At 48.5% G+C, this 27,986-nt stretch overlaps 1 protein-coding gene across 2 annotated transcripts in view; it reads left to right on the top strand.

Annotated features, from left to right (window-relative positions):
• The window catches only part of PI16 (peptidase inhibitor 16), a 98,462-nt gene that overhangs the window by 21,887 nt on the left and 48,589 nt on the right, over nt 1-27,986 (top strand). For both annotated transcript variants that reach the window (XM_069633418.1, XM_069633417.1), the window contains exon 3: nt 22,988-23,097. In XM_069633418.1, the coding sequence (XP_069489519.1) occupies nt 22,988-23,097 (110 nt within the window). The remainder of the gene's footprint in view (nt 1-22,987; nt 23,098-27,986) is intronic.

Consider the following 27,986-nt stretch of genomic DNA (forward strand, 5'->3'; position numbering starts at 1 on the left):
GTGGGCCTTGTCGGAGGGGATCTAGATCTCGGCGGTTGGTCGCCCAGCAATTCAGAGGCAGACAAGCTCAGCCGTCTGGGGTACAACACGTACGAGTGGGAATTACACATCGACTCCTTGTTACCTCTCATTCAGAGGTGGGGGTTACTGGATCTGGACCTGTTTGCCTCTCCTCAGAATTCCAAATGCCCCCTCTGTGCATCATGGGCGGGGCGAGAACAGGGCTCTTTGGGGGATGCATTCCAGCTTTGTTGGCACGGTCACAAGTGCTATGCGTTTCCTCCTTCTCCGTTGCTCCAACGGACGCTCTGCAACTTTCGGACCTCGGATGGGTGCACCCTGATCCTAATTGACCCCCCACTGCCCGTCGATGGCCTGGTCCTCAGACCTCCTCCAGCTGAGGTTGCAGGGGCCGGACCATCTTCTGGTCCTTAGCAGAGGCTTCCTTACTCAGCAGCACAGGGTGGTAGAACACCCAGACTCAAGCAGGCTGGTCTTCTCGGCTTGGCTCTGATCAGCTGAAGCTTCACCCCTCACTGTTCCCTGAAAGCAATTAGGAGATTATCCAGGAGGCCAGGAGACCCTCCACACATTCACAGTACAAGAGTAAGTTGACCAGATTCTGCCATTTGGCACGGGTAGAGAGCGTCAACCCCCCTCTCTTGCTCCCTAGATGATGTTATCTTTTTCTGTGCACCTGGCCCAGTCAGGGGTCCAGGTGGATGCTTGTTGCACTTACCTTGCCGTCATTGGAGCCTTCAAGAACTCGGTGGATCAGAACCTTCCAGTGACCAGCTCGGAAGACGGACCTCAATGATTTAACCAGACTATTCCCACCTATGCATAGGCCCCACCCCATCTGGGCCTAAATGGCTTACAATGCAAATCCTTTGAGCCAATGGCTTTGGTTGACATTAAGTAGGTTACACTCAATTCGGTTGTGCTGGTGGCTCTCAACTCAGCGTGTAGAATCAATGAGCTGCAAGAGCTGTCATCGTGTGAGCCTTTCACGATTTTCCACAGCAAGAAGGTACTCTTGTGCACACATCCAAAATTCTTGCCCAAGATGGTCTCATCATTTCTTTTGAACCAAGCAATATGCTTGCCTTTGTTCTTCCCTATTCCACAGTTAGAGGCGGAAAGAGCGCTACAGTCCCTGGCTCTGCTTAGAGTGCTCAAATTCTACCTTTCATGGACGATGCCTTTCCGGAAGTTCGAAGTGCTGTTCATCACATTTGGGGGCTTGGGCTCAGCCCCCAAGCCTCCAAGGCCTCCATCACCTGTTGGATGGTCCAGGCCATTTCAGAGGTTTATAGTCAAAAAGTCGAAAACATAATGTCGAATAGCAAAAATGTCGAAAAAAAAATGTTGAATGTAAAAAAGTCGAAAAAACATACATATAATAGGAAAAGTCATAATTTCGAAAAAAAAATGTCGAAAAAAAAATCGAAAACCCAAAACACTTTTTTTTTTTTTTTTTACCCAGATAGTAACATTTATTATGGGGGGGGGGGGGTCCGCTTTTTGTAAGCACTATTCTCTGGGTACTAGTTCCAGGCCGGACACAGAGTTTGATCAGGCGGTTCTGAAGAACCTTTTTGCTTCTTCCTAGTTACAGAGCATGTTGTTACGGCTCCACCCAGTTGTCTTGTTTTGGTGCAATCACCTACAAGGATGGAGGAAATGGGACGGGATGCATGAGTAATTAAAGTTACTCACGGTAGTGACTAGAGTACTGATAGTCCTAGTTCCCCTTTCTTCCATACTTACCACCCACCTTTCCCCCACTAGCATGCAAGGGGCTAAAATTGGCAGTACAGCCAGGTTTACAAGTGCCCAATGTGTGAAAAGGGGATTGGTGTGAGGCGTCGGAGGGCGGGGCCCTTGGGCCCTGCACGCTATACTAAATTTAAAGGGGAAGCTCATATTTTTCACTGCCAAAGGGTTCTGGTTCCGTCCCCATGCTGAGGGACGACCCATAAGAATGGAGGAAAGGGGACATAGGACTGAATACTCTAGCTACTTCGGCAAGAAACTTTCATTTTTAATGTGGATTTTGATACTCTACACAATTTATGTCTGAAACTAAGTGCTTCATTAGTAATGTATTTTGAACGAGTAAAGAAATAGAACATCTTAAACTTGCTAGTTCGTTCTTAATGATTTCCCTTGTAGGATCAGGTTCTGTGGAAAATTATAGCTTGCCATCATCTAGGTGTATCTGCACATGTTACATATTTTATTCCAGGTAAACCCAAAAAATATGTCATATTTTACTACAGATCTCAGTTGCAAAACTTTAGATGAGCTTTCCAAGTGAGGCCGGAAAGAGTTAGTTACTTACCTTCAACTCCAGTTCTCCAAACTTGGTACCTTTCATGTATTCAAAATGTTTTGACTAGTCCCTGTTGTCAGGCTGGGAACCCACAGTTACATTTTACCTTTATTCTAACGTTATTCTAACGGTAAAAGTCAACATGCAGTCACTGCTGCAGCCTATCTACATCCTTTTGGCTCATATTTTTCTCCCAGCTAATGAGGCATTGAGTGCTTTAACTCTGTCCCTGAAGCCATGTTCAGAATTTAACTGCTTGGAGTGCTTCTATCTGACCAGGTGGACCCTCTTAACCGTGAAGGGGGGAGTGTAGCATGATAATCTATGAAGACATTAATGCTGGAGAACTGGAGTTATGGGCAAGTAACTAACCCCCTCTCCAGCACTGGATCGTTGGTGTTGCAGCACTCCCCCGCCCACCTTTTCCTCCCTTCTAGACTGCATACCCAAGCATGAATGTTTGGTAAAGGTAGGTGGTACAGCCCATGTAACCCCTGAAGGTTGTTCTCCCTACACCAAATGCAGAATTGCTTCAACAACAATCTGTAGGTTTTCATTTTTAGAGTTTGCTCTCACTGAGTGCATGATTAAAAAGCAGTTCTTCGGGGTGTCTAAATGGCCACAATCTTAGCACTAGGGAGCCACGCCTTAAGGTTGAGTGATTTGGAGTAGGAATGATGAACCTGGCAGGAATTGCCATCTGGCAAGGATGTAGACCCCCTGGCCTTTTTATTTATTTTAATTAATAAAATGATGCAGTTAATACCATCTACGAAAGGGTGATTTTCTAACCACATATCTCTTTCATAAACTCCATGCTTATGTTGGCGGAGTGGCGGCAGAGTGGCAGTCTCTGCAGAGTTCCTACGAGCTTCCTGTACACTCCTGTGTTTTGGAGTCTGTCTGCTGTGTCTACTGTGAGAGGGCTGGACTAGCATTCAAAAACCCTCTTTCCTGCGGAGCGGCCGCGGAGTGGCGGCAAAGTGGCAGTCTCTGCAGTCTATGGCAGCTAGGGCAGTACGGCTTGCCAGCAGAAAGAACCGCACCTTCCATACTTCTGCCTCTGCCAAAAGGTCTTCGGTCGGTGATTCCATCCATTCCACCCATCCTGATTCTACTCAACCCGAGACTCTGGGTCCCCGACTGCAGAGCGCCAAAATAAACATGGCCCTTGCGGCCCATCAGTCTCACTCGGATCACGAAGTAGCCTCTCCCGCGCCGAGGCTGGCTTCCATCGTACCCGGATCCACTCCTGGACTGGATTTGGACCTGGTAGCACGTCAGCCGGAGGCCCGGGAATCTCCTGCCACTACCTGTCCCCCGACCATGGAGGAGTCTCTTTCTTCTGCCAGCTGTCTCCCGCCGCGTGAAGCGAGTGTGGAGTTGCCCTCGGAGGAGAGGAAACACCGCTCGCAACAGGTGAAGTGGGTCTGGTGGGTGAAGAGGGGGGACGGGTGACCAGCTCAAGCTTCCCGGGGCCCGTGTTCACCCCTCCCAAGGGCAATCGTGGGGGGCGAGGACAGCGGTCGGGTAGCGCTGGCGGGCAATCCGCTTCTGGCGGAGACCAGTACTTTGGACCCAAACCTCCTTACAGTGGTCCCTATTCTCCATCATTCTCCCCTGGATGTGCAAACAGGGGTACTTCCACCTTGGTCTGAGTCGCCAGAGGGAGAGCAGCTAACTGTCTCAGCTGCGGTGGATCATCCCGACACGGTTTTGCCCGACCCCCCTGGGGGAGTTCCGCGAAACGACAGCTCCATCAAACCCCCTCATGTTTCTATAAAGGCCACTCTTTTAAAAAAGAAAGGAGGACCGGTACGCAGGAAACGATGCGCACACTTACGACAAAAGTCTGGACTCAAAGCCCAGCCGACCCAGCACCAAAGACTTTCCAGCGCACCTTCGAGGCATCAGCACCATCAGCAGAAGGAGGACATATCCCAGCTGTCGGCAAATAATAGATTTTTTGAAAACCGCCTAAAAAAGAAAGTATCAGTGCAGAAGAACTTTCGGATGCCGAGATTTTAAGAGTCATCACGGATCAAAGTCTTCCTGCAAATATCACTGGAGAGTCTATTGACGCGCGACCAGTGCTTTAAGTGGGATAAGAAATTGAGGGGGGGCCCCTCATTCGGGGGAGTGGCTTGCCTGATGGGCGTGGCCTAAAACTTGAAGGCGTGGCCTAACGAAAAGCATGTAAAAATGAACAGAGGTGGTCTTGTCTACACAACTAAGCGCATACTTCAACACTGCTGGTACAACCAAATCGTGTGGTCCTGGGCAAATCATTTAATTGCACTGTTGAGGGTGAGGCTTTTTAAAAAGAGAGAAAGTTGACTGCTTAAAATACAAGCAGTCCTTGTATTCGGGGAGGTTTCTTTAAGTGTGGCGCATGCTAACATTCATAATCCTGTCTGGGTGTGGTCAGACGTTTGCATCAGGGAATCGTTGTAGATTCAAAACATGAACGGATTTGCAAAATGGGCAGGGCTAGCACAAGGACAACCTGTTGAGTTTTGTTAGTTTGAGTACTAACACAGGTGCAAGTATAGTCAGAGCCAAGAGCAGCCATGTTTCTTCATTGAGACAATTAGCAATGCAGAGGCAATCACCCAATTTCTCGTTTTAGTGGCAACGAGAAGTTAGGTATTGTGGTGGTGCTTACAAAAGTGCAAAAACGGACTCTGACCCAATGAGAAACACAACTGCTGAGCAAGGACCAGGGGAGGGTCAACCACGGCATTGGCTGCATTCTTTTTTTTTGAAAAATCTTTATTGGTTTTTCAAGACATATAACAAACAGCGCTTCGGCTTGGCGGTGTAATATATGTAATAACAAAAGAAGAGGAAAAAACAACAACAACCTTAACAATCCCTCCCCACCCATCCCACCCCCCTCCCCTCGAGACCGCAGGTTAGGCCTCAGTTTTCAATAGGCTCGTGTGCCGAGCAGGGACCGCCAGGACTGTTTGGTGTGCTGTCCGTTGTTGCTGAGCGGAGTAGCGGTTCTGTTAGCTCTACCCAGCGGAGAAGATCTGCACTGGAGTCAAGTTTTTGTATCTGGATGGCCATTTCCCAAGCCGCCGTCTCCGCGGCGGCCCATCTCTTGAGGTCGTACCACCAAAGGGCCTCACTAGGTCCCCTTGTGCTCTTCCAACCCATGGCTATGCGCCTTTTTGCTGTTATGTAAATCAAGTCCAGAAGTCTATTTAGGGGCTTGTTCTTAGTGCTTCGCCTGTATGTCCCCAGTATGCAAGCTGCAGGTTCGTGAATTTCAACTTCAATCCCGGCCAGCGCCACCCTATCTCGCACCCGGGTCCAAAACCTCAGGACCGCGGGGCAGCTCCAGAACATATGAGTCATTCCTGCTTGTGGCGCATGGCATTTGGGGCATGTTTGTGGCGTGGCCCCCTTGAACTTAGATATGGCATCAGGCGTAAGGTAGGCTCGGTTCGTGATGTATAGCTGTATTAATTGGAGGCGAGCGTTCCTGGAGGTCTTTTTATGGTAGTGGGTGATCTTTTCCCATGTGTTGTCCTCGAACACGAGGCCCATTTCGCTCTCCCATCTCTTTTTGCATTTTAGTTCATTCGTTGTCGTTGCCTGTAATAGGGCCTCGTATATTCTGGAGGTTTCGTGGCCTCCTTCGGCAGTGTCCAGCAATGTTTCGATGGTTTCGTTCTCAGTAAATTGATTGTCTGCCTCAGGCCATCTCTTCCTTAAGGCCCGAGTTACTGCCCCGTGGAGCAAGAACTGCCCGGTGGGCAGGCCCGTCAGCTCGCAGAGGTCGGGGAATGAAGAAAGTTCGTGTTCGTGCACGAGGTCGCCCAGTGTCGCCACCCCGTAAGGCTCCCATACTGATCGAGCCTCGGTGTGCCCCCAAGAGGGTGTCGCCATTACTGCAGCGATGGGGATCTGTGGGGAGTAAGGGTCTCGCAGCCCCACAGCCTTACAGGCCCTCTTCCAGAGCTGAGTTCCCAACTTGGCCAGGTATGGGTGACGCTGCGGGGCCCCTTTCTCGACCCACAACAAGTCTCGAAGTAGCAGTAGTGGCAGAGCCGGCTGGAGAAGTCTGGTGTCAGTGGTGGTTTCATCCGCCATCCAGTGCATTACGTGTTTCAATTGGCTGGCCAGGAAATATAGTTCGAAATTAGGGACTTTCAGTCCGCCCCTCTCGTAGGGTCTCTGGAGGATGTCAAGCCCCACCCTGTGCCTTCCTCCCTGCCACAGGAATTCTCTGCAGAGTTTGTTCAAGTCTCTGAAAAAGGCTGAGGGGATGTTGTAGGGGACATTGGTGAAGCAATGTAGCAGGCGTGGGAGCGCTACCATTTTGAGGAGGCCTGCCCTTCCTGCCACGGAGAGAGGAAGTTTTCCCCAGAAAGCCATGGAGTTGGTGAGTGCATCCTTTGTTCTGACTGTGTTGAGGATGTGTTCAGTGTTCGGGCTACGGTGTATGGCAATGCCCAAGTATTTGAAGGACGTTACCTGCCACTGTAGAGCCAGTGGGGGCAGGGATCCGCCCTCATTGCTGTATAGCGCTGCGAGGGGGTAGAGACACGACTTGTCTTTGTTTATCTGGATGCCTGTGTGTTTTTGGAAGCAGTCAAGTGTCTCCAAGATGTAGGGCAGGAGGTGCTCAGGGTCGTTAAGGTAGAGGAGAGTGTCGTCCGCGTACATGGAGATGAGGTGTGTCACTCCATCTAGTATAATGCCTCCTCCACCGTATTCCTGCCGGATGTACGCGGCCACAGGCTCCGCAGCAATGATGTAGAGCATGGGGGATAAGGGACATCCCTGTCGTGTGCCTCTGTGGAGGGGCCATTTGTCGGAGTACGTCTTGTTGGTACGCACTCTGGCCTCGGGGTGTGTGTAAAGCAACTGGGTCCATTTGAGGAAGGCGGGTCCAATGCCCATCTTAGCCATGGTGGCGTATAACCATTCCCACTTAACCGAATCAAAGGCCTTGGTGGCGTCTAGAGATGCCACCGCGTATTTCTGGGTGTCTTGCTCGGTGCGGTATATGATGTGGTGCAACCTGCGTAAATTTTCAGTGATAGAGCGCCCGGGTACATAGCCAGTTTGGTCGTGGTGAATCAGCAGGGGGATCACCTTGCGTAGTCTATTAGCGAGGAGTGCCGACAGTATTTTGCAGTCGACATTTAGCATAGAGAGAGGTCTATATGAACCGCAATCCGTGCCGTCTTTGCCGGGCTTCAGCAAGGGGATGATTATTGCTTCCCTCATGGAGTCAGGGAGTATGCCGCAGTCAAAGGCCTCATTGTACACTTGTGCCAGCAGAGGGGCCAGGGTCTCCTCATATGTCTTATAGAATTCCCCCGGGAGACCATCCATACCTGGGGCTTTCCCAGAGGGTAAAGATCTAATGGTTGCCTTGACCTCGTCTGGGGTGATTGGGTCTTCTAGGGCTACGGCCAACTGTGGGTCTAGTTTGGGTAACTCTATGCAATCTAGGGCGTCCTCGATCCCGGTATCTAGCGAGGGCGGGGTTTTGGAGTACAGGTCCTGGTAGTATTCTGCGAAGACCATGTTAATTTCAGCCTGGGTGTGCACCGGAGTGCCATCTGGTCTGAGGATGTGGCAGATGGGGGTCCTAGGGGTTTCCCTTTTGTACAGCCAGGCCAGGAGTTTGCCGGGCTTGTCTCCTAGGGCGTGTGTCCTTTCAGTGTGTTTGGCGTAGCTTAATTTCCCCAGGGACTCCCAGTGCGACAGACAGGCCTGTCTCTGTATTATTATTTCCCGTACCTGCTCGGGAGTCGGATTTGCCTTGTTCTCCAGCTCCCCCAGCCTACTTTCTGCTTTAGCCAGGGCATTCGTAATGACCTTTTGAGTCCCCCCTACTGCTGCCAGCATGTCCCCTCTCATAACCACCTTATACGCCTCCCAAGCGGTGCTAATGCATTCTACGCTGCCTAGATTGTGTAGCCAGTATTCGTCTGTGCTGTCTTGTACGTGGTCCCTGAAGGCCGCGTCAAGCAATGCTTCTGCTCGCAGTCTCCATGTAGGGATCGGGGGTCTGGGCGGGTGTATCTCCCAGGTGACCGACAGGGGTGAGTGGTCTGATAGTACTCTGGGTAAGTATTGTGCCTCGCTGAAAGTGGCCTGCTGCTCCTGGCTGACCAGTATGTAGTCCAACCTGGTGTGGACGTTATGTGGCGGGGAGAAGAAGGAATATTCCCGTCTCTCCGGGTTCAATTCCCTCCACAGGTCGCTAAGTGACAGGTGGGAAATCAGTTTGGATAGTATCTTGGCAGGGGGGGACGGGCGGGAGTGTTTGTTGTCTGACCTATCTTTGAGGGGGTCTAAAGTGCAGTTGTGGTCCCCACCCCAGATCATGGTGCAATTTACGTGGGGGCATAGTCTAGAGCTCAGGGAGTGGAAGAAAGCCGTGGCGTCATGGTTAGGCGCATAGGTGCTAATCAGGCATAGGTCTCTTCCCTCCAAGGTACCCTGCACCAGTGCCATCCTACCTTCGTTATCCGTTTTGGTGTCCGTGACTTTGAAAGGGACTGACGGGTTAATCCACACCAGGACCCCCCTAGCATATGAGGAGTAGGAGGATCCCACCAAGGTCCCCCGCCAGGTTTTGGCTAGCGCTGTCAGTTTAGCCTCTGTTAGGTGTGTCTCCTGAAGCATGGCGATCCCTACCTTGCATCGTCGCAGGTATGTTTGGATTCTTCGTTGTTTCACGTGGCTATTCATGCCTCTGACGTTCCATGTCATAACTTTTACTTTCTCAGCCATAGTCGTGGTGGTGTTCTCTCACTTGTTCTGGTCCTTGGCTCGGTCTCGTTAGAGATGCTGTGGTATTGAAGGAGTCCTGCGGTCTCGGTATTTCAACTTTAGGGTTCCCAACTAGGGTGCGGATTTCTGGTTCCCCTTTCCCTAAGAAAAAACTTTCCCAACCGATAACTGGTCTGACGAGGTATTCCTTGTCGTGACTGTCCCGTTTCCGCTCCCTAGGACCTGGCATGGTCTTCGGGTGCCCTACAGGTGGGTAAACGTACCCTGAAAAAACAGAAGAAAAGAGAACAAGCTCCTGGGGGGTTGCGGGAGCTAAAACCTCGGTGTTCCGCGTGATAGGATCCTTCCAGCTGCTTCGGGGTTGTGTTGCAATGATCTTATGGTGCGATGCGATACGGCAGTCTAGGTGGGTGTATCAGTGCGGCTTGCGCCTCTTGCCTTCTATGTCTGGAAGTTGCTGCTCATCCATCCAGTCCCGGGCCAGTTCCGGCGTGTCGAATAGGTGGGCTCTGTTTTTATGTATTACTTTCAGCCTTGCAGGGTATAGGAGCATGTATTTCAAACCAGCGGCCTTCAACCTGGCTTTGGTGTAGGTGAACTGAGCCCTGTTCATCTGCACTTGAAAGGTATAGTCTGGGTAAATAGCGATCTTGGCCGAATTTCTCAATATCTGGCCCCCTGACCGAGAGTACGCCAGGACGACCTCGCGATCTCTGTAATTTAATACTTTTGCTATCATAGGCCTGGGTGGGCCTCCAGGCGGGGGCCTCTTGGCAAGCGACCTATGAGCCCTTTCGATGGAGAACCCCTGCGATAGTTTCTCTGCGCCAATCTCCTGTAGCAGGAGGTTTTCCACGTAGTTGGTGGGGTCCGAGCCTTCGATGCCCTCAGGCAGTCCGAGCAGCCGGATGTTATTCCGGCGGGCCCTCCCTTCGGCCTCCTCCATCTTGTCCTCGAGATTCTTGACCGTTTGCTGGAGGCCTTCCATGTCGTGCAGAAGCTGGGTGTTCGCTTCGGAGTTCTCACGTACTTGGGTCTCGAGCGCATCAGTTCTATCAGCCAGGGAGCGGACGTCATGGCGGAGGAGTCCCAGATCTATGGCCACTGCGTCAATTTTGTTCACCATGGTCGTTTGGATTAGTTTGATGGCCTCCAAGAGTTGCGAGTTGGTGGGTTCAGGCGTCGCTGGAGTAGGGCTCGCGTCCCCAGCGGCAGTCGCCATGGTTGGGCACTCAGGACTGGGGGGTTCGGGGGCTGTGTAAGCGTCCAGGGTGGTCTGCCGCTGTTTAGACCTGGCTCCCCTCCCCGTAGGCTTGTCCAAGTAGGACATCCTCTCACCACGGCGAGTTTTTAGTGCCCACTGTAGAGGTCGCCCACTTACTGTCCTCCGGCACTCGTAAGGTTATGGTCTGCACTTTGGGCCCTCCTGCGGGGTGTCTGGCGCTCCGGCGCCGGTTCGAGGGCCTCCAAGCTCCGCCGGGTGCGATAGGTCCGAGCCGGGCCTTATATGGTGGTTCGTGGGAGACCTCTTGTTCCGACCTAAGCTGCTTCTCTCGGTGCTCGGTGGGGGGGGGAGGCTCCTCTCTGTGGCTGCCCGCTCCGAGTATTGCGGTTCAAGCAACCCGCCCCCGGGACGCAGGGGGGCCCGGGCCGAAGCGCAACTCGGGCGGGGATGGATGGTGTGCGTAGGACGGCCTTCTCTCGGAGGGCGAGCTGGCGCCGGGCTCAGCAGATGGAAGCCGCCATCTTGGCTGTCCGCGTCATGGGGTGCGCGGACCACTCCGCTCGGCTCCCAGGCTTCCACCTACGCGTACGAGGGGTCCAGGAGGTTCTCGTCGCTGGTAGCAGCTCTCGGGGTGGTTTGTGGACACCAAGGCGAGGATGGATGGTGAGTGCAGCTCCGGTGGCAGCGCCGACCGGGGGCAGCGCGAGGTGGCCGGCGCTCGCACTCGATGTAGTGCGCGGTCTCTAGCTCCGGCCGGGCCTCGATCCCCGTGGTTCCTGCAGCAGGGCCGGCGGGCGCCCTCGTCCGCCCCAGTCGCTCTCTCGTCCTCGGGCCCAGGGCTCCCGAGCCCACCGTTGGGGTGGCCGCCGGGGGGGTCAGCAGGGGCGCCCCCCCACTATTCCACTTGGCGACGTAGGACGGCCTTCTCTCGGAGGGCGAGCTGGCGCTGGGCTCTCCGGGCTCAGCAGATGGAAGCCGCCATCTTGGCTGTCCGCGCCGTGGGATGCGCGGTCTTCTCTCCTCGGCTCCCGGGCTTTCACCTTCGCATGCGAGGGGTCCAGGAGGTTCTCGTCACAGCTGGCAGCTCTCGGGGTGATTTAAAGACGCTAAGGCCGGCTTGAATGCAGGGAAAAACAGCTTATCAATAGCTCATCGTGCGGAGCATACCGAAATCACGTCCGCTCTACATGGCGGTTGGCCACGCCCCCGGCATTGGCTGCATTCTTAACTGCGTGAAACGCTGTAAAATTTAAAAATGCATAATTAAGTCAAAAGGGCGAATTACCGGCGAGGCCACTCAACACTGCCTGAAGCAAGCCTCACTCACCTCCATCTGCGATATCAGTGAGCTCCTCCTCTGCCCCCACCCCTTCCCGTCATGGGGTTAATGGGTCAAACATTAACACCCTTTTGTCTCCACTCCTGTTGTGCCTGATACTCTCAGCACAGGGAGTGGAGACAAAGGGGTGTTAATGGTGGGTGGGGACCCTGAGCTGTGACTAAAACAAGTGTCAGCCAGCCCCAGCTTCGCGCAAATTTGAGCGAAGCTGTGACTGCCCTGCACTTGTGTCAGTCACAGCTGCCTGACTTTTTGAGGGCGCGCTCATCTCCCATCGCGGCTGCGGCCGTGAGGGGACAATGACCCGCTGTCAAGTGGCGGGACCGGAGGGCCTCGGCAGGCCCCGGCCCACTTTAAGCACTGCGCGCGACCAGTATTTTCACTAGAACCAGCACGCCCTTCCTTTTCTAGCACAGTTTCTGATGCCAACATCAGGTGGCACTTTGGCTCCCCACGAACTGGTGCACTCTCCCTTCCAAGTTCTTCTACTAAGTCGACAATTGATCCGGAGGGAGTCATAAATCCATCAAGTCCACAGTTATCTGCAGCGGACCCTCAAGCCCCCGAAACTATGGGCCTCCTTTCAGGGACCCCGGCCACATGGCCCTCGGCTCCGGTAGGTAGGCTGCCCACAACAAAGTCTCCTCTGCAGAAACGGGGGTGTCAAAGACCTTCAGTGAGTGCCATTATCGACCTAAGTGGTGTTGAAGACCCTTCGTTTATCTCACTTCACGCAAACGAAATAGAAACCATTGACTTTACACCAACAATCTCAAATTCAGGTGAGCTAGTGAGGGAATCTCGAGTGAACACTGAGCACTCCCTTACAGCCTTGCAAGTGCAAGCCCCGGACCTCAGAGAACATCCCAAGCAAGGCAAGGGACCTGACTTGGCTGAACAAATGAGCCCTGCGACTCCTAGACTCTCTGCTGGGTCTCTGAATGTTAGCCCTCAAACTGTATCTAGCCCAATGAGACCCCTATGTTCAAGTGAGAAAATAGGAAAGTCAGTAAAAGACACCTCGCCTAAAAAGACCGATCTAAGGCTTATCATGTCTACAGTAACCTTGGCCATGGCTCCCTTTTTTAAATTGTACGAGTCGATAAATGACTCGATGAGAGATCATACTTCCATTATAGCGATGATGAACAGTCGTCTGATTTTTTTCGGAAGGCTACATCAACGCACTCAACAACAAAATGGATAAATGCGCCACGGATGAGAGGTACGCAAAGTTTTCGGCGGCTACACAATCGACGCAAGCCCAGCTGGTGAACTTCAGTTCCCAGACTCTTGAACCATGGCCGACTCACCAACTTGAGGACCTAAGAACAGAGTCCAGAAATGTGCCCCCCTGTGAGGGCCCCATGAAGACTAAGTTAAAGCCAGCAACGATAAAGGCAAATGGAGCAAGCTGCGATGAACCTATTTTAATCACAACAGACCAGGAGCCTACTCCTGACCTGAATGCAAAGGTGAACATACCGGCAACAAAAGGTCACCTCACGACCCAAAAGCAAACGACTATTAAGTTCTTCTCTCCTCAATCGATCAGCAGCAAAGAGCTGCCTTTGAACGAAAAGGGGGAGCCGCACCGAGGGTCCGAGAAACCCTCTTATAAGGAACCTTCAAGAACTGTGGTTGAGCTTAAACCTCCAAATCAGAAGATTGGAACTACTGCATTAGAAAGCGTACCCGCAACCAAGGAAATCAATCATGCAACAGATGAGGATTTATTAAATCTTAGTGTCTACACACTATCTGACGACCAGGGAGAAAGTAACAATCCCCACCACACGGACGAGGAGACCTCTACTTTCTATACTCTAGAAAGTCGTTGTAAGAAGATCCAAAAAAAGTCCAGCTGGGGGTCCCGATCGCCAAAGGGCAGAACCCCTGAATCACACCAAACTATCCCTCAAGGAATCGAATTGGGTGAGTCTAACTCAGAAAACGCTCCCCTAAAACAAAGGACAAGAAAAACTGATTCTCCTTCGAGACAAAGTTCCCCCCCTGCAACTAAATGGGTCCATGCCACATGGGCCAAACGGCTACCGGAAAAGCGAAATCCTACAGAAACAAATATTAAAGACAAGAAAAATTGGCACAACTCTAAACCAAGCGAAAAGAAAGCAACAGGAACAACAGAACATGTTTCTAAATCAAAACGCAACTTTAAGATTGAACAACTACCAAATAACAAAAAGTACGTGATACTGAATAGAAGTTATTTGTTACAACTTCTCAAATGTATACCAACGCTCCGCAAAGTAGAAACAAACGATCTAGCCAGGGTCGAACCGTTTCACCAAGGGAAAACTGCATGTGCCTATCTGCATGTGCACACGAACTGGGCAAAAGTTAGGATCTCCGAGGCGGCAGAACACTTATTAAAGTTGGGCTTCGACTTGTTCGAACCTGAAGAGAGTGTTCCATCCACTTCTCTAAGGAAACCATCTGAAACGGATGAGCTACTCACACACCTCTGTCCAGCCAACTTGAGCAATAAATTAAAATCGTCTACAAGACCTTTGGAGGTGAGAGGCTTGAAACGAACTGTCTTAACCTGCAATCAATCTTCACCGGATGTTTCCCCCCGAGTCTCACCCTCGAGCTCGTGCTGTGAAGCAGAGAGTCAGCAACCAACAATCGTCACCAGGATAAATGAAATTGCCTACAAAGATCCTTTAGGCATAAGAAGATGCCCTCTTGGCCCCACGCCAAAAATTGTACGGACTATAAATCAATCCCTGGGTGGAAAGGACATTGGCGTCCAAGAAACTCAAAAACAAGCCCCACTAGCGCAACTATGGGCATGGTTACCAAAGGCACTGATGCTAAATAAGAACAAATAGCAATTTGTTGAGCACTTTTCACCACCCCTTGCTACCAAACAAACATCTGGGAAACCAGACCTCTCTTTGGGGTCTTGGAATACTGGTGGATTTCAACATCTGACTAAGAAAGGAGACCTAAACTTGGGGTGTTTGGGTATCATCTGTTTACAAGAAACTTGGACGATCGAACGTCCCTCTATGGACGGCTACGACTTGGCATTTGTCCCAGCAGTTAAAGGAACTTTTGGCCGCCCGTCATCTGGCCTCATAACCGCAATTCGCTGAGGCTCTGGATTACAGTTAAAGAATACTCTGAGATTCACAACTTATCTCTTGGCCACGGAAGTCATTTGGAACCGTTTCGAGGTGGAAAAGGAAAAGTCTAAAGCGCAACCTTTAATCATCATTAATGTCTATTGGAACCCTGCAGCCATGACTGACTCATTCTTTATAGCCTTGATTGAAGAGACTATCGACAAAGCTCTGGTAAGGTGTCCAGAGGCTCTGCTAATCATCTGCGGAGATCTAAATGCCACCTGGTTGCCACATGAATCAGCTGATGATCTTCCTCTTTTTTAGTCCCTTAGAAACAAACGGGGGGTAGCGTGGCTGTCATCGATGTCATCCTGTGATTTACTTTGGGCGGAGGACCTATTCACCAGAGAAGAGAGGCCTCCTACTTGGTAAAGAGGAAATTCCTCCGTGGACATTCATCACATTTTTATAAGCAGGTACTTGGCAGCTCTTTCCACTTCGTTTGAAGTACAAAGGTCCTCTGCTAGCGATCACAATCTGTTGGTACTGAAATGGAAGACAAAAATGCTCGATAACATAGTCACGCCCGTTCAAGTGGAGTCAAACAACCAGCAAAACCGCTTAAGACTATCAGAAACTTCGATTTCGAAGATAAAGGCCCAGTACCTGAGAATAGGAAACGAGCCCAACCAACTCATCGATCCGCAATTACCAGATTATCAACCGCTTCTGGTTCCTTTTAGATCTAAATCAAATGGTCCCAGACAGAGTAACAATCTTGCCAAACATGAATACTGTAAAGAACTGGTTCTGAGACGGCGATTAGTGAGGAAAGCAAAAAGAAAACTTCGCACTTTCCCATCATCAGAAAATCAGGCAATCTTCAATCAGGAACAGCAAACTTATAAATCATGGATCAGGCAATACCGCAGCAATTTACATCAACAAGATGTGGAAGCCATGTTGAAGTTGGTTTGCGGCCACCATCCTCGGGAGTTTTGGGCTCTCCTTAGATCGACTTTCTCTCCTCTTGAGGAATCACCCTCAAATCCGATCTGTGAAACAGCCTGGATACATTTTTACGCAAACCTATTCCAGACGCCTGCATCCTCAAGTTCTCTGGAATTTTGTACAAAACTAGAACCATGGGTAGATCTGACCAGTGAAGCCGAGAGCTTCAAAGTCCTTCGAAGACTCAAACCATCGCGAGCACCCGGCCCGGACGGAATCACAAACCTTGATCTAAAGAAATACCCAAGAGAATGGTCTTTGTTGATCAGCGAAATCTTTAAACGATGTAAACAGGCAAGGCAAATTCCGTCTTCATGGACAACCTCAATTGTAGTCCCAATATTCAAAAAAGGCCGGAAAGAAGATCCTAAGAACTACCGCCCTATCGCGCTTTTGGACACGGTTGGCAAGGTGTTCGGCTCTTTATTACTCCAAAAATTTCAGCGATGGGCAAGTGAAGCAGAATGCGCTGACCCGTTTCAAACGGGATTCACAAAAAACAGCGGCACAACGACCAACATTATGTTCCTTAGCGCACTTAAAAGCAAGGTGCTGGGAGGAGGCCCGAGAGTGTTCCTTGCGTTCATAGATATGGCGCAAGCCTTTGATCAAGTAAACAGAGTGAGTCTGTGGAGAAAACGGAGCCTTTGGAAATGCCCCGCTGAACTCCTTCAACCAATCCAAGCACTACATCAGGACACAAAGGTACGCGTGAGACTAAATCAAGCTGGCCTGTTATCGTCAGAAATCTCAGTCGGCCGTGGAGTGAAAAAGGGATGCCCCCTTGCTCCGGCACTTTTCATCGCTTACTTGGGCGATTTCAAAGCCTCAGAACTAACTATCCGCTCCTTTCCGCCGTCAATGGGAAAGTTGAAAACCACAAGGCTACTCTACACGGATGATCTAATCCTAATGGATATGACCCCTATTGGCCTCCAGCGCCAGCTCTATAACTTGGCTGCTTATATTCAAGCAAATGATTTAACCATTAATGCATCTAAAACCAAGATTCTGACCCTGGAAAAACATAAACGACCACAAGAAATCTATCCTGCTACTTGGATGGGGCTGCACTAGAAAAAGTCTCTAGTATTAAATATCTAGGAGCAACACTAGACTGTTCTAGTATCAACGTAACCCTTCAGAGTTGCTTAATGAACAAAGCAAAAAATCTAGCGGCACAAGCCCGGGCAATGGATAAAAAGTTTGGTCACTTTTCCTTGCTACCATTGATCAAATTCTATAGGATGAAGGTGGTTCCATCACTCACCTATGCAGCGGAAGCCCTTCCCCACACGCCTGCCAATCTGTGGCTGGAGTTAGAGAGTTACTTCTGGCGCATGGTCCTAGGTCTCCCAAAGTCAACATCGGCTCCCCTTATCAGAAGAGAGCTAGGTCTCCTCTCATTGGAAGGGACCACAGAGATAAAATCCATGATGCTCTATAGGAAAATGCTGCTTCCAGATTGCTCACATGTGCTAGCCATCGTACGTGCTGAAATTCTGACAGCACGTTGTTCTGTTTTAAAATCTTGGGAAATGGCGCGTAAAGCGAAACTTTTGGAAATTCACTCTTCAGAGCAAGATCTCATCCGCAACCCGTCAAAAATAAAAAGGAAAATCAGTGAGCTGGACTGGATTCAAACCGTGAACAATGCAACGAAAGCAAAATCAGTCAGCCATCTCCCACCCTATCAAAGTAAATTGAACATTGTTCCGAACTATTTGAGCAAGTTCCCCAACAAAGCTGCCAGAACCTTGTTTTTGAAAGCGCGCTTAAATTTACTGCCGACGAATGAGATCTTAAAACTCAGAGGACAGAGTAATTCAAACACATGCCGTTTCTGTGAAAATGACACTAACGTAGAAACTATACGTCACTTGCTCCTAAACTGCCCAGGAACTAGGGCTATAGCCGAGAAATTCTTGTTACCACATCTGGAACTGTGGTGGACTCGCCTAATGAGTGGAGAAAGAAATACCTGGACAATTGCCACTACACAGACTCTTAAGTTTATCTTATCCTTATGAAACTTAAATTATCGTCATAACCACAATTCTTCTTCTGAAATGAAATGATCTCCTCTTCCATTTTCTTCTTCTTCTTCTTTTCTGTTTCTTCTCTTTCATGATACAGCTTCTTGTTCTACATTTTCACTTTCTCCCTTTCTTCACTTCGTTTCGTTTTGTACTATGTTTTGTAAAAATCATTAATTTGATTAAATCAACCCAATAAATAAAAAAATAAAAAATAAACTCCATGTCAAAAGCAAAGTGGTGGTGGCCGTTCTGATGAAGCCTTGCCAGCCCAGATGTTTGACTAGCTTTGATTTGCAGTAAACCCTTTAGGGGTGTGTTGAGGAGCAACAATGCCCGAAGCTTACAAAAGGATGCCGTTGAGTGATAAGATGCAGGTGTCACAGAAATCAGACAGGGGACTCGATCTTGAGTGAGGTTGATTTGTCAAATCTTTATTGGCAGCATTGCAGGATTGACCACAGAAAAGAAGAACATGAAGGCCCCCTTGCCATCTCAGACTGTGATTCCCCGCCCCATGGCTTCACATATCTGTATACACGTATTTAAGTTCATCAGTCTAATTCCAATGAGTGGAAGATTTTATGAGCTCATCAAGGAAGATTACACTCTTCCCCAATCAACAGAATGAATAGATAGCTTTGTGAAGCCGGGCCAGTTCAGACACTCCAGGTCGGTTTCAAATCCATACAAGATATCCACATAGCTGTGCACATCAGTTACAATAACACATTAATATTCTTCTAATGGCAATCCCCTGAAACAACTATATCAATGTACTCGGATATATTTTGGCAGTGAAAGCAAGTCTTTTTTATGGTGCAGCAGTTTCCAGTTGTGTGGGTAAAGGTTCATTGCTAAGCTACTTTTCTCAATACTGCCTATAGGTACACACTTTCCAAATTGATTCTTTCAAATCAACATACTCTTTAAAGTTGCATTAAATTAACTTGGAAGTACATTTGTCATCAACATTAGTACATATATTTGCATTTTTCGCTGAGAGAGGGTTCACAGGAGTGAGCATTGGGGAGTCTACAGGTTTATCGTTGATAGTTACTCGAACTTCTGTTGCAACAGCCTGGAAATAAATCTGAAAAATGGAACAGGTAGTGTGGGAAGGGAGTACTATTGAAGAAAAGTGGCAGGAGCTGTTCCTAGAGTCCGCACACCAGCTACAAAGTTGGCTCCATACTAAATCCCTCCCCAGCACCTCCACAAAGTCTCTAAACAAGGTCACCAGCCAATCCCCTGCTCATTTCTGAGTTAAGATGCTTTCTTTGACCCAGAAGAGACCAACGGTCAGAAGCCTGCATACTCAATGTTCCAATGGCAAACAGTAACATGTCAATGTCTTGCTGTTGTCCATACTTCTTTTCTCTTCGACGTCTACGCAATGCGTCTCTTGCTTCTATTAAGGATTCCTGGTATGTATGCATCATCCTTTCAATCCGTCACCAGATGCTACATAGTAGCACCCTTATAATGGTAAAGATAGATAAGGGATCTCCTTGGCCAGGCCTCGATAGTCTAATCCAGACCATGTTTTGTAGCAATCCATTCAACAGACTTTTTATTCTAAATATGAATTATCTAGTCAGTGGCTATCCAGAATACCTGGTAGTGTTGGCACATTTGAGGATCCAAATAGGAAATCCCTCAGTGCCCTTTGCTCTGGCCTTCCTGAGTGAGGTACTGTACTGACGGCCTACTGCAATTAGACGTCACTATACTCAGCTGGCACCTTACTGATGGGTTCATATGTGATGTGGAACCCTACTGAAGATGTGCAGTTCTGAAGGTGGCATGCAGTGAATGAGCTCTCTGCTAAATGGTGCCCAGGAGCTGCTTTTAGCTTATGCTCAACACATCTTTATTTCCATCCCTGGTTACTACTATACAGATGGGTACTAATATTGACCGAGTTTGGTGAAGGCAGAACTCAAGTTTGTGGATCAGAGAAAGGGTTCTAGCCTGCATTAAGGACAATGAATTAGGAGCCACAGTTTTGTGATATTGTGGACTGAACAATAGTTTGCTGACAGGGAAATGGTTCCGATATGGGCACGAAGCACTCAAGGGGCCTACTTTTTCATCCCAAAACATTGTCACAGCTGTTGAAGTAACACTGCCGAAAACCAACACTGAACATATAACAAACATCTGGGGGTTTCCATATCTTCTTAAGAAAGGTTGACTATTTACTTACACTTGTTCTAAAATAACATGATAATAATAGCTTGTTATTTTATACAATGATTGCTAGCATAGGTTGTTGTTGTTTTCTTCCCAACTCTTGTATTCATTCTATCGACCTCAGAAGGATGACAGGCTGAGTTATTATTGAAGAAGATACTTTGTGACTTATTACTTTGCAAAAATGTCACATTCAAAAAGGAAATCTTTGGAAGAACAAGGTGGAAAAAGAGGCTTAATTTACTGTGGTCCCAGAAGGTGGGCTATGGGGACAGGGCCTCTAAACAGTACCTTATTCTTGTTTTTGGAGGTTCAAAAGAATTGTGCCAGCCTTCTTGGTGGTCGGCGTTGAGTCGGTTCGGTGTTATAGGCTCCCGAAGGGCTGAATTGGTGTTCAAGATGGCGAACCAACTTGAGCACCGACTCGAGCAACAATCAAGTTGGCAGTGAGACAGCCTCATTCCAAGTCTGGCGGTAACCATGCCGGTGCTACCGGCAGGTTGCCACCGGACTCAGAATACTTTACCGGGTTACCGGGGCCTGACCTCCCGGTGCCATCGGCTCGTTATGAGTCCGGCGGCCCGGGAAGTCAGGCGCGGCGCCGGTATATTAGTTAATCCCCATTCCTATAGAGTCCTATTGGACTCTATGGGAGTCGAGGCACAGGAGCACTGGTAGCAACCGTGACGGTGCTCCCATGAAGACTCTGCCTACCGTGGCTGCTGCACCCAGCAGGGTCATTCCTATCTAGCACAGTTGCTCCGGCCGGCAGACTCGTAGCTTGCCGGTCCGGAAACAAGGGTGCCGGTGAGCTTACCGGCACCCCTGTTTCCATACCTGCAAACTTGTAATGAGGCCCAGTATCTTTTCTTGGGTCGAGTTGGCATTCACAACGTTGTTTGATAATTCCAACTGATCGAGTCAGTGCTCATATCGGCTGCTCTCACAAAGGCTGTGCCTGCGGTTCTTTTTGCTGGAGATGGCCAGCTGCATTGGGTCGAACCAGCGCCTTTGTAGTTTGACATGCAGCAAGCTACTCTAATTTCGCTCAGGGTGCCACAAGCAGAACTGCAGGACTTGTGTCAGCTTGAAGGCGTAGCGATTGGCTCAACAGTATCTTTGGTGCAATAATACGATTCCAGCTGCTTTTGGGCTCCGGGTTGCTGTGAGTAAACACCAGGGGTTCCAGAAAAAGGTGAGTCCTTTTTACTCTGCACTTGAAGTCCAGGGAGTTTGGCTGGCATGTGTAGAGTTTCCTTCACTTCTAGTGAGGACCCTGGTTCCATTGCCGCTGAGAGAGTGGCAGGCTTTGGTGCACAGCATGTCACCCACAATGTGCTCTGAGATGGTTTGGCAGAAGAGCTTCCATCTTCCTTGGATGCCTCCATGACTCTATGACTGAGGATTCTGGAATTGACTGCACCTCCAACAGCTGTCCAGATGTGTATTCTTCTTTTCCCTAATGTCCGAAGATGAATCAACAAAATGACACAGGGGATTGGTTCAAAGCAAGCCTGCTGTAAGGACTCAAATCCCTGTTGCTATAACAAGTTTCAAGCCTTCTGACATCATACCCAAAGGGCCCTTGTCCTCCAGGAAATGGAGGGGACAGGGAGGAAGAGAGCCTGACAGAAAAGCAAGATGGTGGGACCCCTTCTCAGGCCAACCTTAACTCTTTGGCTACTCTAACTCCATCTCTTTCCTAGGCTTGCTGACTTCAAAGGCCCTCTATTTGTGTAACACCTTGGTGTGAGGCTGACTTTATTGTGTCAGAACTGCCTTTGACACAGCAACTCTCAAGAGATTTCCTACGGACAGGTCCTGGGCCTGGAGAGGGGGTATTACCCTCCCTCCCTGGGAATCAGTAGAGGCAGCACCTTCCTATTCTATCAGTTGGTTCAGTGGAAACAACCAGGGTAAACACGAATTCACATTGCATTAACATAGCTGGGCCTGGCCTGACAGGGTTGACACTTGCATGATATCAAATAGTTGTTGCTCTGATAATTGTGTGCTTTCATCGTGCACCATCTCAAAACCAGGCATAGTTTATATCCAGAGATTACACTGCCACCAGACTGGCAGTCAATTATTAGATATTAGTTCTGAGGTTTAAAAGTAAAAATGATACCAATTCCTGCAGTGACCTTATGCAACAGCAGATGTCAGGGATGCACATGTGGCCTTTGAACCTGCCCTCTGCCACTGGAGAGCAGTAGCTGCAGATGTCGGGAGATGTCAGGGGACTCATTCAACACACGGATGCTTGCTCTATGTTTTTGGCATGGAGCTTTATAAAAGGGGGTCTGATTATCAGATTCCCCTTTCAGAAACAGAATTACATACATCTTTTTATTTTAATAATATAAGCAAAAATCAAAAAAGCTAGGGCTTTCACATCAGCACCTGATGCTGTTTCAGACAAATGTACCATGCTCACTCTCAGTTATTGGGCACCTAGAGATAACTTTCGGCCACACAAATCGCATTTGTTTAAACTCAAAGATGGGTACATTTGAGGGGAGGGGCTCTTTGAGGGGACTAGAGCAGTGAATCGAGGGATATTTATTCCCTTAGTCTAAATCATGCACCATGCTTGATAACATTTCAAGTCAAGGGAGTGTTTTAGTTGTTTTAGGCTCAGTTTTGCCAAGTAATTTTTAACAAAAAAACGAGTACAACACAGTTGAAGCAACCTGGTTCATCTTTCAAGACATAGCATTTCACAGATCCCGTCCTTCTGGGCTTAAAGTGCTGTCAGATTTCAGAATGCCTTAGTGGTGTACATGCCCTCTACACTCTGGATGCCAACCATACACTCCAATGATCTGCTGTGTACATTCATACATTTTATTGCTTTAATGTGTAGCATCCAACATCTGGTAAAGTGACACTGTACACCTTCATGAATTGCTGTGTTTCCAGTAGTATATGTTGTGTAGCCCCCCACTCCTTACCCATGATAACGTTAATCCATCTCTCTTGCTTTAGGTGGTGTGGGCTCCCACCAACTTGACTGGATGTGCCACACATGTCTGTGAGTCACTGCCAGGCTTCTCATCAACAAGAGCAACCATAATGGTGTGCTACTACAGCCCTGCGTAAGTGATTAAGAAATCTACTACTATTTTGAAAAAGATATGCATGTGCTACAGCCAAATTGCTCTGCAGTCTGCTTCGGCCCCTGGCGGTGTGTGCAAGCTTTGTTACATGACAAGCATCCTCCGATTGCATTCAGAGAATCACTTATGGCAGACATCTCTAGCTCGCAGCTCTACACATATCTTTGGCTATGATTCCTTGATCCCTCACCATTGACTATGCTGTCTAGGGATGATGGGGGTTGTAACTCAAACCATTTGGAGAGCCAAAAGTTGCAGACCACTGATTTAGGTGGACCTACATGTGTCATCTGTGTAACAACTGATCTTCAATCTTGTATAACGGTGTGTGTAAGTGCATCCACTGCTCAGTGCCCAGTGGACTATGAGAACACGCAGAAGACCACTGCTGGACCATCTCTCCCAAAAGGTTACCCATTAAACAGCTGCTTAAAATAGGCAGGTCTCAACATACCACAGTAATCCAGCCTATGGTCTGACTGAAATGCCGAGGTGAGGAGCCACGCAGATGCCAGATGACTCTCAGGGCTAGGGGACCCTACATATGGTGGATTTGGGGTGTACAACTACTGATATCAACCACCCCTATAAATAAGTCTTCCTGTTTTCTATCTTACTGATTCATACACATAAATACAGACAGAAATCACTCTTTTTCCCTTTCAGCATGTATCTGTAAATAATGAAAAACGCAGAAACAAAGGCCTCTTGCTTAGGTCTCCACGTTCAAAATCATGCTTTGCAGTGCAATGGCTGTGGAAGCTTAACACAAAATGGAGAGACTCTGCACATGAATGTATTTCCTGTTCAAGATGTTTCAATGGCTTCAGAGATGTTTCTATGGTCAGCAGCACTACCATTCCACTGTTATTTTTATAAGGTGAAAATACATTCTGGCTTGATATGTAAGAAACCAGCTCTGTGAGCATCCCATTGCAGGACTCTCCATTTCTCATTTTAATATGTGGAAACATACTAATTGCAACTTTTTGTTTGACAGAGCAACAAATAAGTGTGAATTTATACAGATAAAATGATCAGAAAATAAATGCCGTAAAGCCAGGATCCATACATTTACATTACTGTAGCATGTGAACTGTCCTCCGTGGTGACATCCGTTTTTATTATATCTTGGCCATACAATAACAGAATATATATGGGATACATTACTCACCGTAATCGTATTTCCGATGCTTGTATCTGCTTAGAGTCACATGCTGTGCATAGGCCGACATCTAGTGGAAGCTGCAGAGTATTACAGTTTGTTATTCAAAACTCGAAAAGGGGCGTCGAACCAGGGCGGGCCAGTAATACTATTCCTAGTGTGACGTCCCCTGTACCCATGATCCCTCATGCGTCTAGGAACCCCAGATTGTATTTTTTATGACATGAGGTAGCATGAGGAGTAGCATGAGTTCAGAGTATCCAAGCAGATAAGATAGATAAGACTACAAGCATCTATGCGCCTTCTCTCAGAGGGGAGGAAAGGCGGGCGCATGTGAATCTAAGCAGATACAAACATCAGAAATACGATTACGGTGAGTAATGTTTCCCTTCTGAGATTTGTTGAATCTGCTTAGATCAAATGCTGTGCATAGATTAGCGAGCAGTGTTAGAAGAAGGAGGTGGGATGTGAGAAGGTTCATGAGCAAACAAATGTCTTAAAACCTCTTGTCCCACTTGAGGTTCTGGCTTGGAATTAGTGTCAATGCAGAGGTGCTGAGTAAAGGTGTGGATAGAGCTCCATGTAGCTGCTTTGCAAATGCTGTCAAGGAGTTCATTTGCAATGAAAGCCAAAGTGGCTCCAGTACCTCTTGTAGAGTGGGCCTTTGGCATAAAAGTCAGTGTTTTATCTGAAAGGGAACAGCACAGTTGGATACATCTGACTATCCATCTAGAGATGGCATTCTTAGAGACACAATCTCCTTCTCTGCCTGGAGCTATGGAGACAAACAGCTGATCTGTCTTTCTTAGCTGTCTGGTCTTGTCTACATAGTAGAGGACCGTCCTCCTCACATCTGGAGTGTGGGGTGTCACCTCAGCAGAACTTTTGGGTTCTTGGAAGAAGGCCGGTAGCTCAATAGACTGGTTAACATGGAATTTGATAATGCACTTAGGTGAGAACCTAGGGTGAGTGAGTAAAATCAGTTTATCCTTATGAATAGTAAAGAAAGGATCCTGCACTGACAGAGCTAGAATTTCAATGACCCTTCTTATGGAGTTGATGGCTACTAAGAAGGCAGTTTTTTATAAATCAGGTGTTTGAGACTAGATTTGTGCATGGGCTCAAAGGGCGGTCCCATGAGCTTAGCAAGTACCACATTAAGGTCCCAACCTGGTGGTGGGTTAGAAATTGGAGGGCGGAGTCTCTTTTCTCCTTCCATAAATGCGTTGACGACTGGCACTTTCCACCATGACACCTTGTTATGGGAAGTGGTGTAGGCTGATAAAGCTGCCAAGTGCACTTTAAGTGAGTTAAACACTAACCCTGCATCCAGAAGGTGGAGCATATAGATGACAGCATTAGAAGGAGTACAATGAACTGGGTTGATTTGCTTATTCTGGCACTAAATTACGAATCGTTTCCATTTGTCATAGTAACAGTGCCTCGTGTTAGGTTTTCTTGACTGTTTCAAGATATCCATACATCTATGGGGTAAATTGAGATGTCCGAACTCTATTACAAGACTAAACAGTTGCCTTTGAGCTGACCTAGCCTCTGCCAAAATGTTTAATACTGGCTCGTTAAATACATATTGGGACAAATATTAAGGGAAAACACGCCACCCTTTAAGGACTGGAAACTGGAAAAATTACCAGAATGAGGTTCCCTGATTCTGGTAATAGTTTGAACCCCTTTGGGAACTTTGGCCACGAAAGTGGCGAAAATTGTTTCCCCTCTGTCCAGAGGGTTTATTGGTGAGTTGGCCAAGAGATTTTATGGTCTTGTACTCATCCTTAGCTGTTTTTAAAGCCTCCTCCACTGCCTTGCCGAATAGTACGTTCGGCTCTACCAGCATATCTATGAGGGTGGCTTGGGTTTCAGGTTTGAACCCTGACTGCCTTAGCCAAGTGTGACGCTTTATAACAGTGCCTTCGGCGATTAACCTTCCAGCATTATCTGCTGCATCAAAGTTTGTCTTTAGTATGCATCCTGATACAGACCTTCCATCTGCTGCCAGTTAAGCCAATTGGCTCTTTAGGGGCTCGGGTGCGGAGGATACCAAAGCAGATACCTCCTCCCACTGATGGCAATTTTAGCTTGCCAAAAGAATGGCACTGTTGGCAATTCATGCCTGATAGGCGGAAGTGGAGGCAACCTTTCTACCCAGAGCGTATAGTCTTTTACTCTCTTTATGAGGAGGTGCTTCAAAAAAAACAAGCAGTGTACCTGCCCTCTTTCTGGTGGTTGTTACGACCTTGGAATCCGGTTTTAATTGGCCCCTAATGTACAGGGGATCGGAGGCTGTGGCACGGAACAATTTCTTGACTCGCGGATTAACCGCACAAGTGAGATTTGGGGTTACCAGAGAGGGATCAATCCTACGCTGGATGGATTTTAATATAGGGATAGCCTGAGTAATGACTCTCTTGTCTCCTAGGATCTCTTCAGCGAAATCCATGTCTTCTTGGACACCCAATTGTTGTTCTGTTCCATCACAATATGAATCAGGGTGGTAAGATTCAACCACAAAGGAGTCAGTGACCAAGCCCTGAGCCAGGGCGTGAGAGCAGAGATTTTTAGCAGGGGCTGAGAGGATTTAGGTATTGCCTTAGACCCTGAAGGGGCAGAGGTAGCCGGGGTGTTGGCATAACTATGAAAGTAATTAGGGTCCTTTTCATAGAAGTCAGCCATAAATGACATCCTTCTCATGACCCTATCAATATCTGCTGAGTTCCATTCTCTGGAGCTAGGAATAACAACAACATTTTCTGGTTCCTCATCAATGCCCATATCGTGAGCAGTGGGAGGAATGACTTTACTTTTAGTGGTAGGGTCTGAGACTTTGGACTTTTCTATTGATTTAGGGGCCCTCTGTTTCTCTTTATGAACATGGTGTTCTGAAGATGACCTTTTATGTTGTTTATCCCCCTTCCCATGACCAGAGGAATTTTTCCCAGTGTTTTAAGGGGCCTCCGAGGGATTTGACACCTCGCGTCGAGATTCGGATGTGGTATTTGAAGAAGGACGTCGAATCTCGGGTGTAGACGCTACGCATACTGGCTGCGTAGGATAGAGGGCGGTATCGTCATCAGACGATCGGGCCTCGGGGACTATTGATAGTGCGACACCTTTGTCAACCGAAGACGGTTGGCCTTTGTCATGAGGCGAACGGGAATGCCCAGAGGACACAGATTCGTTGGACTGCTCTCTTGGTGTCTTCCGTTGCTGATCGCTCGACACGCGTGTCGAGTCACGGCCGGGGCTGTTGTGCTTAGTGGAGGTAGTATGTGTAGTGCTTTTGCCGCTGGGTGTTGTCCCCAACGTGGCCGCCGGCCAGTCCTTTGGGGTCGGATTGCACGTATTGTGCTTGTCTACCCAGGGAAACTTCCTGTTACACTTTGGGCAGAATTTGAATTACTGTACAGGGCCGAGTTTGAGGCCTTCCAAGGTCCGAAGTCCGTCGTGGCAGTCCTTGACGGCTGTCTTCCTCAATCTTCACCAGGGTCGATCTTCGGCGTACAGTGTGAAGTGAAAGGGGAAGTATTTAACAGTAATTGTAATTATAAACTGCTATGAGCTAAGGGAACTCCGCAACATGCGTCCGACTAGTATGTCAGAAAAAAACAATCTGAGGGTCCTACACGCGTGAGGTATCATGGGTACACGGGACGTCACACTAGGGGTAGTATTACTGGCACACCCT

This window comes from Ambystoma mexicanum, chromosome 13 (genome assembly GCF_040938575.1).
Source record: "Ambystoma mexicanum isolate Mex_15411 chromosome 13, UKY_AmexF1_1, whole genome shotgun sequence".
NCBI lineage: Eukaryota > Metazoa > Chordata > Amphibia > Caudata > Ambystomatidae > Ambystoma > Ambystoma mexicanum.